At 42.4% G+C, this 12293-nt stretch overlaps 1 protein-coding gene across 1 annotated transcript; it reads right to left on the reverse strand.

The window, feature by feature from the left end:
* Positions 1-2567: 2567 nt before the first annotated feature.
* On the reverse strand, positions 2568-11350 carry zp3d.2 (zona pellucida glycoprotein 3d tandem duplicate 2). Its single transcript, XM_008301564.1, has 9 exons — positions 10910-11350; positions 9457-9572; positions 9265-9368; positions 7618-7792; positions 7405-7510; positions 7198-7286; positions 7048-7121; positions 4052-4368; positions 2568-2705 (listed from the first exon to the last, which is right to left on the reverse strand). Exons 1-9 carry the CDS (start codon positions 11348-11350, stop codon positions 2568-2570), a joined length of 1560 nt encoding a protein of 519 aa, XP_008299786.1.
* Positions 11351-12293: the final 943 nt, after the last annotated feature.

Consider the following 12293-nt stretch of genomic DNA (forward strand, 5'->3'; position numbering starts at 1 on the left):
CGACAACTGAGTAGGCTACCTTCCAATAATGTAGGGCTTTTTTTCTTTTCTTTTCTTTTTTTTTTTTTTAAAAAGACAAATGCAACAGGAAACTAAAAAGAAACACTCAGCTCACAGGCCTAATGGTGCGGATGGTAGATGTATTGTCGGTGTTTAGCAGCTGCATTTATGCTGAACCTCAGTGATTTCCAAGTATAAATCATAGTACTGAGTAAACATACAATATGTAGGAGCAGCCAACTCACAGGTGATGTCTGTGTGCAAATGTACATTTTTGGAATTTTTACTCATTACTTTCAACAGTAAACTCACCTAATGAGATAGGTGCAGTGTTTCCTCTACATTCATTTATGTGCGGCGGGCCGCCATTCCTAAATCTGAGCCGCCGCGCCTTCAAATTTCTTTTTTTTATTGTCGCAAATACACCCCTGCCACATGTCTCCACCTTCACAGCAGAGTCCTGCACTGGGCTGGGTGCTCGCGAGTACCACGGTAAACAACAGATAACTATCTTGCTCAGTATCTACTCTCTGGGGATTAATACAATATTAATTGCTTGCGAGAGCGCGGCCTTGAAAGTGACACTGTTTATTCCGCTCATAGAAAAGACCACATGAGAAAAAATGACTTGGTTTCATCTTTGACAAAACTGACATTAGAACGCCCTGGTCTACTCTTTTTAAAGTCATTTTTGGTCGCACAACGGTCTGAGCAACACGGCCAACAGCAGCGAGCGCAGCCTGCTATGTGGGGCATTCAGGGAACATCGGAAATTGTAGTCTATGGATAAGAATAATGTTCAGCCAGTCATATGTTTTGTCTGTGACAAGGCAGGAAGTGCGAACAAATGAGAAAGTTGGACGCACCGGTAAAAAAAATTTTTTTTTTTAAAGACAAAAAAAGACTCAGTCTGGAGTCCTGTGTGGACTTCCGTGTGGCACGAGCGTTGTTCGGTAAATAGCTATGTATGCAGTGACGTATGGCGGGGCTCTAACTTAGCTCCTGGTCAATGGAAAAGCAACCGGTTCTTTGGAGGTGCCAGGTTTGACCCAACTTAGCACTGGAACTAGCACCAGCACGGAACTAGCACCTGGTTCTTCTTGGTGGAAAAGGGGCAGAGTCAGAGGAGGGTCGTCTTGGAGAATAGGGCAGCGACTTACCACAGAAAAGGTAGACTTATTAGCTTCAGGTAACTCGGAATACATTTTACAAACAGACTTTCGCAAAACATTGATGGCCTGCTATTGTTACATAACATATTGGTAGCTTAAGTTAATTGGGCCTGGTGCCAACTCACTGTCGCTAACGTGAGTAAACTAACTGATAGCATTAAGCTAATATCTACACGCCATGATGGAACTGCTGACTGCATCTTCAGATGAGCTTGTTCACATATTTCTCTAAGAAGAGAAAGACACCTGATGAAGATGACCGGTAGCATGAGCCTTTTACTGACTCAAATGATAATGGTCAGGTAAAAAAATAGTGTAATAATATATCATCAGACACAAAATGAGAGAAACAATCTCATTATTGTTTTTATTTGTAGGTGAAGACTGACTAGAGAAACAAGCTTCAGGGGATCAGCTTGCAGCATGTATGCTGCTGAGCATCAGCGGCCACCTCTTGGAGAATTTCTCAACAACAGAGCCTAAGAGCTCTTTTATAAACAAAAACAAAAAAACCTTATATTTATTTATTATTTTTATATTCAGCCTTTAAAAAGCCATTTTTAATTGGTCATTGAATAAATAGGTTGTAAAAGTAAAATCTGCAGTCAAATGTCATTTGTTTATGCCGCCATGGCTCCCCAGAGAGCCTGCCCCCGCTGCTGAAAAAACTCCAAGAGGAAACTGTTGTGGGATTTTTTGGATTGAACAAAAGATAAAACTGATTTTAGAGTTACAGAAAAGACAAACCTAAAGATATGATTAGGAAGGTGACGTAAATGTGGAAATAAGACTAAAATGTGATGTGTAAAAGATAAGCATGAAGAAATAATGTGAGTAAATAATATGTGTAAACAAAAACAAAGGATATGAATAGACTGGACAAACTTGTGGCAAAAACCCAGCCTAATGAAAATCTATAGAAGCCTTAGACCTGCTGGCAGGCCCGTAGTATAACAGGATGGACACGCATGCACTCTCCCCTGTGCTGTGAGTTCAGTTAAGGACACCATGACCTAAAATTGACCCAGTAAAGACGGCGTCCAGAAAGTCCAAAGCCTCTGTTTCGAATAAACATTCACATTAGACTCTGACGACTGGAGATTTTTTCTTCTCACAGAACTTTTTTGGGACCCGAAGTACCTAGCTAAGGATTGTTGTTTTAGTTATATGTTTTGACGATGCTGCCTGATCATCACTGGCCCGAACCAGGCAGGCCGAGTACCGACAAAACACTGAGGTGGACACTGTTGTGCTGTGTTCACACCAGACGCGAATTCATCGCGCTATTCGCGCGTATTTGGACGCGTGTGTGCACTGAGTTTACTCGCTTCATGCGCGCGTATAAATCGCGTCAAGATTTGTGTAACTGAATTCAAGTCAGTCGCACGAATGACGCTATCCAGAAGCCGGATCCATGGGATCCCCCAGAGACACACACAGCTCGGGGAATTCCCCCACCTTCTCCCAGAGCTGCACCTGGATGACAGTCGCTTCCAGCGCTGTTTTCGGCTGATTCTGACTCAGTTTGACGACCTGTTGGAGAGAATCAGTACCAGGATATCACTCCAGGATACTAACTACAGGCGCTTGCCGAGATAGAGCGATGTTTTTTCCATGCTACATACAACAACACGGACGAGCGGCCGCCAGCAGGAGTATGCTGACCAGTGACAAGGAGCCAGCGGAGGTTTATCCCGCTAGCATTGCGATAGCAAGCAACTCGGCTCGCTCGTTTGGTGTCATTCTTGTGTGTGAACTGGAGGAGAGGGACAGCCACATCTGAGCACTGAGATCTGCCTTGGCCAGTGATGTGGCTACTTATCTCCTGGGGTGAGTAAATCAATCTGTATTCACAGTGTAATTACAAAAAATGAATAAATCATGTTCGTAATGTCACCAGAGAATCTCAACGCTGATTGGCCATCACGGTGCGTCAGATCACAAAAGTTCAGATTTTTCAACTTGCTCTTCAGACGCGCGTATCGCACGTATCGCACGTATTGCGCATCTACAATCACATCAGACGCGCGTCAAGCTCGCTCAATTTGCGTCAATCGCGCCACGCTACTTGTGCGAGTCGCACCGTGGAACGTTTACTCGCATCTAATCGCGTCTTCACATTGACTTTACATTGAAAGCATTCGCGCGAATGATTTTACTCGTGTCTGGTGTGAACACAGCATAAGACACATTCTAAAGGACAGACCTGCTACTTCAACACTTCTGAAGAGAAATCTATGGAAGAGTTCTTTAACGCTAAAGATTGCAGTTCAGGACACAAGTCCTGCGAACTCACAAAAAGGCAAATCATCTGCGTTGTAACACCTGAACTGGGAAACATCCAGCGATTCATATTGTTCGCCCAACACAAGTGCTAGAAGTCTAAACTGTGAGGATAAAACACGTTTTAAACCTCATTCTGGGGCAAAGTCCCCAAACTTTGTATGATCAGATTTGTCTAGTAATTTTACACATACAGTTCTAAAGTCTTGGTGAGCTTTGAAGTTACAGTTATGGCTCTCTTTTCATATATTAAGATTTTAGGCTGATTTTATTAACCTGAAAATACTGCAGATGATAGCTGCAGTGTTGTGAGAACCTGGCAACAATGACCCTGTTTGAATGGTTTTACTTTAAATTTAACAGCTAGTTTTCTAACAATTATAGTTAAAAATAAATAAATAAAACGGCCATTTCTAATAACGTTATTTGGTTTCTGGAAATCATCTCGCTACCTCCACTTTGGGAACCGCTGCTTGAGAATATTGCTTTGAGCTCGTTGCAATGAAGCCACCTGGAGTGAACTTATCACCATTTATGTGCCATCTTTATTTGTCAAAATCAAAGATTTCTTCAAATATTCTGCGAGGTTCTTCAACCTCCTTTTCCTTCTCCTCCACAACGGCAGAACCCTTCACCTGCTTCTCCTCACCTTCCTCCTCCTCCCACACAACTCCTCCACCTCCAAACGGCCACTCCAACTCCTTGTCCGTGTTCTCCGCCTTACCCACTGCAGTCACAGCTGTCTTTTCAGGCGTCGATGTCCGCCTCTGCTCAGTCACCTTTCTGGTCGTCTCTAGTTGTTGTGATGTTGTTGGTTTCGTTGTTGTTGTGTTGTAGACCACCTTCCTGTTTGTTGTGGAGGGTTTCGCTTTCGGCTCGATTTTCCATGATTTGCTGCTGATTATTTGAGTCACTGGAAAGCACAGAAAGTTTGAAATTATATTCTGACATCCCAAAATTGGAAAAATCACTATGACAAAGAAAAAAAACAACAGATGCTCCAATTCTTTTAAATAGGTCAACTAAGTGTGAATTTGATTTGAATCATGAGCGCTCTAAAGTGGAGATGTGAATGATTAATCAACAAATTGCAGTTTAATCGATTAAAAATATATACACTGTTAAGCAGCAGACCCAGGACATGCATGCCAGATAACGCCTTGTAGATTAGCTGCAGTACCCGTTTGTTCCACCAGGTAGAACCTTTTATTGTTCAATACTGTAGCAACCTGAGGAGTTGGTCGCTCAGACTATGGGCAGTTAATGTTGGCAAGGAGAGAACATTGTGGGGGTTTAGCTAGCAGATGGGAGCCATGACAAAGACTTTTGTGACAGTTAACGGTTTCCAGCTATTGCTGACTCTTTAGACGAAATGTGGTATAGACCAGGGGTTGGCAACCCGCAGCTCTTTCATACCTCTGCTGCAACTCCTTGTGGCTTTGGAAAATAAATAATGAGTATTTCAGTTTAAATGTATTTTATTTTAGCTCGTTAGTTTTTAAAATGTAATTCTAGATTTGAAGATTTTTGTGAACTTGTACCATTAAAATAAAACGTGTTGAATTTTTTTGTCGCTCAAAATATGCGTCACAACCGCCGATGTGCAACACCCGCCAGCATGTGCATTGTTGCCAACTGGATAACTTTCTCGCTAAATCTGACAATTTTCCAAATCTTCTTGGCAATTTTTTTGTTTTTTTCCAAAAGTGACTAGCGACAAATGTAGCGACTCTTTCTGGTATTACTGGAAACTTTTCTGGTGTTTTGGAGACTCTGACGTGACAACACGTATCGTTCTGCAGTTACTGTCCTCAGCCAGCAGCGGTGCTGTCATAAGATCCTCCCGTCCCAAAGCGCTCACAGGCGGTCAGCAGTGTGGAGCAGCAGTCCCAGCTGCAGACAGCAGGACAACCAGATGGCATTTTTACTTTGCTGCAGGTGGATAATTTAAGTTCAGCTTTTTATTTCATATATACACGGAGGACTCAAATAGACGCTGAATATTTTATTTGATAGTAACCTTCAACCCAGCATCTTTTTTTTCTCTCTTTTTTTTTTGGAGTTCAAAATGTTTTTGTTGCAGAAATAAAATTTTGTTTTCTCTGTAGCAGTTCACTGATTTCATAAATGCAACACACTATAGCTTTTTATACATAGCATCAAGGTAAAAACGATATATACAGCATTATCTTCATTTTAGATGTCAAAAGGGTTTTGTGGCTCCCGGTCTTTTCTTTTCCGTGGGAAACAGGTGGAAATGGCTCTTTGAGTGTTGAAGGTTGCCAACCCCTGGTATAGACGAACAATGTGCTTATGATCACTAAGGTAACCGAGCTGCCTTTATAGCAAATATTATGGCTCTGTGGTTAAAAATGGTGTCATTGGCATATGGAAGAACTGAACTTCATTCGCTTAACCAATTAATTTTGATTGACAATGTGACTATTGGTTAAGGCAGGGCTTGGCAACCTCAAACACTCAAGAGCCATTTGGACCCATTTTCCACAGAAAAGAAAACACGGGGAGCCACAAAACCCTTTTGACAAGTGAATTAAATTTTATTTCTCCATGTAACAAAAGCATTTTGAACTCAGAAAAAAAAAGACACTGGGTTGAAGGTTACTTTCAAATAAAATACTCAATGTATTTGAATCCTCCTCGTATATATGAAATAAAAAGCTGAACTTGAACTATCCACCTGCAGCAAAGTAAAAATGACGTCTGGTTGGCCTGCTGTCTGCAGCTGGGACCGCTGCGCTAGACTGCTGACCACCTAGGAGCGCTTTGGGACGGAGAGGAGCTCATAGCAGCACCAGCTGCTCGCTGAGGACAGTAACTGCAGAACGACACGTGTTTTCACGTCAGAGTCTCTAAAAACACAGAAAAGTCTCCAATAACACTAGAAAGAGTCACTAGATTTGTCGCTAGTCACTTTTGACAAAAAAGCAAAGAGATTTGGAACGTCACCAGATGCTGGCGTGCTGGTGGGTGTGACGCATATTTGAGCAACAAAAAAATTAAGCACGTCTTATTTTATTGTTACAAGATCACCATAATCTTCAAATTTAGAATTACATTTTAAAAACGAACGAACTAAAATAAAGTAAATTTAAATTAACTACTCATTTTCCAAAGCCACAAGGAGCCACAGCAGAGGTATGAAAGAGCCATGTGTGGCTTGCCGACCCCTGGGTTAAGGAAATCACAGAGAGTTTGTGGAGATGAAGACTTTGCAAATAGCTGGCATTTTTCCGACACGTGTCACAGAAAACATCATTTAACGTTTCCTACAGAGGCACAACTTTATGTGTACTTAAAGAAGCAATAAACAAGTTAATTGTACAAGTTATTCTTTTGCATGTGTCATATTAACTGTGTGTTTTTTTAATATTTAGGTATGCCTCTCCTACCACTCCACCTACAGAATGGGCTGACCAAGTTGTTTCAGGTTTGGATTATACAGACAACACTGGTCATTGCAGCTTTAAATCTTTTCATGGGATTTGCCAACAGCATAGTATTTCCTCAGCCTTAATCCTAAATGATGACAGGATGCGTTATAATGTGAAAAATGTGGGACGTGATGACTCACCTCTGGATGCAGCAGAGCTACAGTTGGAGTCACAGCAGGCACACACAGAGTCCGGTCCAAACAGCTCAACCCATCTGAGAAAAACAACAATCAAGAGCTGATCCCTTTCGATATAGACATGTCCAGACTTTTTAAAATTCTGAAACAAACCTCCCGGCTTCCGTGTCGTAGTTGCAGGACTTGGTTGTCGGAGAGGGGACCGAGCTGCCCACGGACATAGTGCAGTGCATGTAGAGTTGCTGCAGCAGATAAAAGTCAGGATTGTCCATCCGGAAAAATAGACAGATGTGCTATAGCAAAAAAACTTGCAGAGAGGATGGAAAAATGTCAGATTAATAAAGTGGTAGTCCTGCTTACCTGTCCCGTCACTCCCTTGAACAGGAAGGCATCCACAGAGAATCTCACAGCGTCGTTTTTGTATGGAATGAATCTGGAGCGACTGTCCTTGCTTTCAACCATACATCTTTATCAGAAGAAGAGCGACGGTGACAATCATGTATGCCAATTTGCAGATGTTTTTTTTGCCTTTAGATAAACCTCCAGTTTGTTTCAGTGTGACGTGTTTATTACCCAAAGTTTGTCACGACTGGAAATTGAGGCGTAGAGGTGTGGGACCTCTCGGGAGTCGCGTAACACGAGTGGACGTACAGCCTTTCATCATGAGCTGTGGGCAGGGCCTCGGCCTCAAAGTACATGGGTTTCCCCAGCACATACTGATCTGATGGAGAGAGTCTCTCCCACTGAGCTGGAAGACAGAAAGAAACCAGTCAGACAAGAGGCACAAAAGCTTCAATACTCTAACAAATTTTGTGCACACCAGGCTTCTAAAATACAACACACAGCACACAAGAGAAGGGACTACACCCCTTTGTAACATCACTTAAATATCACAGGATTCAAAGTTGTATCATCGCTCAATAATTGCGTTACTTCTAAGTTGAACAAAGTATTTCCCCTTATAAACACTCAAAAACATATACTTCAGCAAGACTATATTATAAATTCCATCTGTGATTTCCAATCGGCCAAAGTGCATAAACGTGCTTCTAAAATGAGCTGTGAACAGCAGAGCATTGTTTTGTGTTTATCTGTATGTCTGCATCATGTCTCCACGTGGGAAAGAATTGCCAGAGGAACTGAAATCTGATTAGGAGACTTCAGAAAGACGAAAAAAGACACGGGAAGATCCACTAAAAATCAGTGGAACCACAGTTGCAGCAGTAATCAGGAGCTATAGAAGGAGCCACAGTGCCGCTAATCAGAGCTGCTGCAGTTGTTGTACTCCTAAAATAGCTCCACAAAGTTTCTGTAACAGCTCAGACAGTGTGAAGGACAGTTCATATTATCAGCCTCTATGGATGAAGAATAAGAAATACATCACTGCTCATCTGTCATAACAAAACTGCAAGGTGGAACTTGGCTAAAGAACCTGAAAAGAGGCCTGGTGAATGTTGAGAAAACATTCTTTGGTCAGATGAGATCAAGACATATTTGTTGGGGTCCAGCATGTTTGGTGTGAACCTGACCTGGACAACAACAGTGAATGCATAGTCCTGACAGTGAAGCCCAGAGGTGGGAGTGTCACCTGACTGGAATCCAACAGAACATCTACATTTTAAAGAGAAAAGTACAACAACAACCCATCCAGCAAAGAGCAGCTGAAGAATAGTCTGAACAATGACAAAACATCTCAACCAATAAAATGAGCCTGTCATCAAAAATAAAACTGGACATACAAGGTACTTTAAGGCCTGTACGCAAGTTCAGACTTTTTATTTTATCTAAGGGCAAATACCCTACTGGTCCACTTAGATGTCATCTGATTACAGTGAGATACAGTTTAGAATCATTTCTATTTTTACTGTACAGGAGTGTACTCCACAGTGGCTTAAATAAGGCTGAGAAAAGTGACACTGAACTGCCGCCATCATAAAAACTGAAAATTCATTTTGACAGCAGTAGTGTGCAGACTTTTAAACAGCTTAACTCCTTCAATCCAGTGAAGCTTTTTCTTTTTCCAACACGACGTTCACAACATTTTCATTTATCCTAAAATGCTTCTCTTACATACAAATTGTTTTAGCCTTTGCTCTGACCCATTAAAAATTAGGAAATAAACCAACGACTTTTCTTTAATATAATCTAACTTTTCAAGACCACTTAAAACCACATAAAGCAGCTGGAGATTGACAGTAAGATGGATTTTAGCAGATTTACCATTCCGTGGCGTCAGAATGAATTTCACTCCATTCTTCATCTTCTTGAAGATCTTACGCAACTGCACCTTTGGTGTGTAGCCAATTTTGTAGGAATATTGGTACCTAAAAAGTTAAAAACATTATCTACATTTTTTAAAAACTGTTAAAATAAGATTTGCTGAGAAATCTTTTTAGGGTGGATCAGTCTCACCTGTTGAAATAACACGTAACAGGCAGGGCGAAGGGCACACTTCGTCTGATTGGTCCTTGCTGCACTGGTGGGTCATATTGGAGCGTGTTTGAATAGGCCACCTGGTTATCTATTATCTGCAAACAATCAGCTAAATTATTCACCATTATGCAGAAGGACTACAGACACGCTAGAGGACATGCATGGCTGTACACTGAGCTTAATGCAACACATGCTAATACAGTATAGATAGATAGATAGATAGATAGATAGATAGATAGATAGATAGATAGATAGATAGATAGATAGATAGATAGTCATTCAAGCACAGATGCATAAAAAAAACAGTGAAGTAGAACGAAATTTCTTTGCATAATGCTCTCTGCTACAGTTTAAAAAATACAATCATCGGCCATAAAAGTGCTTTTTGAGTGCATACAATAAAGAAAGATCTGTATTGAATATATATATGAACAAATAGCTAGATAAAAAAAATAGAAGTAACAAAAAAATAGTTCTACAAAGGCAGCAGTTTTGGGTGTGTTTGTTAGGAGTTCAGTAGTCTTATGGATGTTCTGCTCTTCACACTGCGAAACCTCCTGCCGGAGCTGAGCAGTGACAACAGTTTGTGATGTGGATGTGTGGAGTCTCTGATGATGTTATTTGCTCTTGTCAGACAGCATTTATGCCCAATGTCCTGGATGGAGGGGAGAGAAGTTCCAATCATTTTTCTCCGCTGTTCTCACAACCCTCTGAAGGCACTTTGAGTCCGCAGCTGTGCAGCCTCCGTAACAAAGAGTGATGCAGTTTGTCATTACGGATTCAGTTGTGCTCCTGTAAAAGGTGGAGAGGATAGGGAGAGGATAGGAGGGGGGAGGTGTAATCTTCTCATTCTGCGAAACGCTGACATGGTAGCAGGTATACATTTACCGTCATCGTAGTTCAGCATGTGAGCATTTGCTAGCTCAGGCTTGAAGGGAAAGTAGAAATGTACCTTAATATCATTGGATGAAAAGGGTTCACTAAAGTTACTGCCTCATATTCCCAGGAACCTAAGGGTAATCCATCAAATGGATTTTGAAAGTAAGACTCAAACAGATGAGTGTCTTTAACCCTTTCATAAGGGGACTTCCACGAAGGCATTACAATTGCTGCAGGAGCACTGGGAGCAGAGTATGGCTGCAAAGGAGAATACTTCAATGGAGATGGTGAGTAAACATAAACTGGGTACATTTTGGGATTTTTACAGGTGCAAGCCACTAACTTTTTGATCACAACTGGTATGTCAGAATCTGGAGCGAGAACAGAAATCGCCACAGACAAAGTTATTTATCCTCTGGTAACCATAAATGTCAGCACTACATTTGTCAGCAACCAAAATAAATGTAACCACACATATATGCACACACGCTGCTTCAGGGGTCGTCTTACCCCAGCTCACCTACTGGTTGACTGATTTCACGTCCAGACTCACCGTGCGTTTGGTTCCACACATGCGAAAGTCATACTCAAAATAAAGGTGATCCTCGGTAGACTTGCTGAAGCCGCACGTCCCCAGTTTGAGCCCGGTGAGGTCCCCGGTTCCCAGAACGCTCCTCTCCACCTGCACCCGCATCTGCCTCCGCTCGCACGAAGTCTTTACGGAGACACCCGCGGCGCTGGGCGGGGTGGCGCTGGGCCTCGCCGGGAGCAGGATCTCCCGCAGCGTCCCCGGGAGCTTCTCCTGCCCGGTGCCTTTGGCTGGAGAGAAGTGCTCCTTCTCCACCAGCGGCTGCTTGGAGTCCAAGAACATGGGAAGGTCGAGGTAGGGCGTTTGTCTCCGGGGGAGTGTCCTCATCACCTGCGCAGGTGGGTTGGAAGCCGTGCGTCCTTCAGTGGAGGTCAGCAGCGGCAGGAGGAGCAGCAGGTAAACCATGGTCACAGACATCTAACGCGTTTCAAACTCGGTCTGAGGTTGGCAGCGTCGAGCCTGGTGATACTCCCTTTACCTGGCGCCAAATTAGCAGCACCTGGTGGTGAAGAGGAAGCCCATAGAACCAGAGTGGCGCCGCGCACTGGCCGGTTCAGGTAATACACGCAGCGCCGCAGGGTCGAGTGATGTGTCATGCGCAAAAGCATCGGCTCTCCCAGTGAATCAAAAGAGCCAAGTCCCATCGACTGATGCAGACCCGGAGGCTGCACTCTCAGGGCCCTGCGTCACCTCCCACAATGAATGATCGCCAAAATGCGTGATTTAGTTCTGAAGAATGATTTCTCTCAAAATATATTTATAATTTAACAGGTTGATCCAAGGACGATTCCACATAAAGTACTGCTTCATGTCCAAGTACCTATAATTTTAAAGTTTTGTTTCCATCCAAATAGAGCTTTTTAACCAACAAGTTGAGGTTTGAAAGGTTTCTTCCAGCCAAAATACTACTTATTACAATAATAACTTGGCTGCTGAGACTTGCATTTGGGCAAATGGTGTAATTAACTTACTTATTAACAGGTAAAATAATAATGGACTCTGCTGCTGTGGCCTCTGTAGATGTCAAACGGGACAGTTTGACAGGTTGAAAAGACAGGAAACACAAGGACAACTCTGAAGGCAGAATTATATTTTATTATTTATTCAATTCATTATTTTATTTATTCAAATCTCACTATGACTCAGTTTAACATAAACAAGCTAAATGTTGGTTTTACTGCAGCTTTTATCAGTTAAAACATGCACTGAGAAAATTAAGCTGGGGGTTGTGTCCGAAATCACTCCCTGTGCCCTATATAGTGCACTCAAAATAGCCCACAATACACCGTGAAAAGTAGTGTACAGCCAATGGTCACTAACCGAGCAATATGGACCGTCATGCATTGCG

Source organism: Stegastes partitus, unplaced genomic scaffold (genome assembly GCF_000690725.1).
Source record: "Stegastes partitus isolate 25-593 unplaced genomic scaffold, Stegastes_partitus-1.0.2 Scaffold1685, whole genome shotgun sequence".
NCBI lineage: Eukaryota > Metazoa > Chordata > Actinopteri > Pomacentridae > Stegastes > Stegastes partitus.

What these genes read in the sequence shown, in the direction of transcription:
- zp3d.2 (XM_008301564.1), bottom strand. Translation starts at nt 11,350, where the DNA reads ATGGTTTACCTGCTGCTCCTCCTGCCGCTGCTGACCTCCACTGAAGGA. An exon ending in TGTGTGGAACCAAACGCACG is followed by an intron (nt 9,573 to 10,909) that starts GTGAGTCTGGAC and finishes GATTGTTTGCAG; the next exon opens with ATAATAGATAACCAGGTGGC. An exon ending in CCAGTCGTGACAAACTTTGG is followed by an intron (nt 7,511 to 7,617) that starts GTAATAAACACG and finishes CTTCTGATAAAG; the next exon opens with ATGTATGGTTGAAAGCAAGG.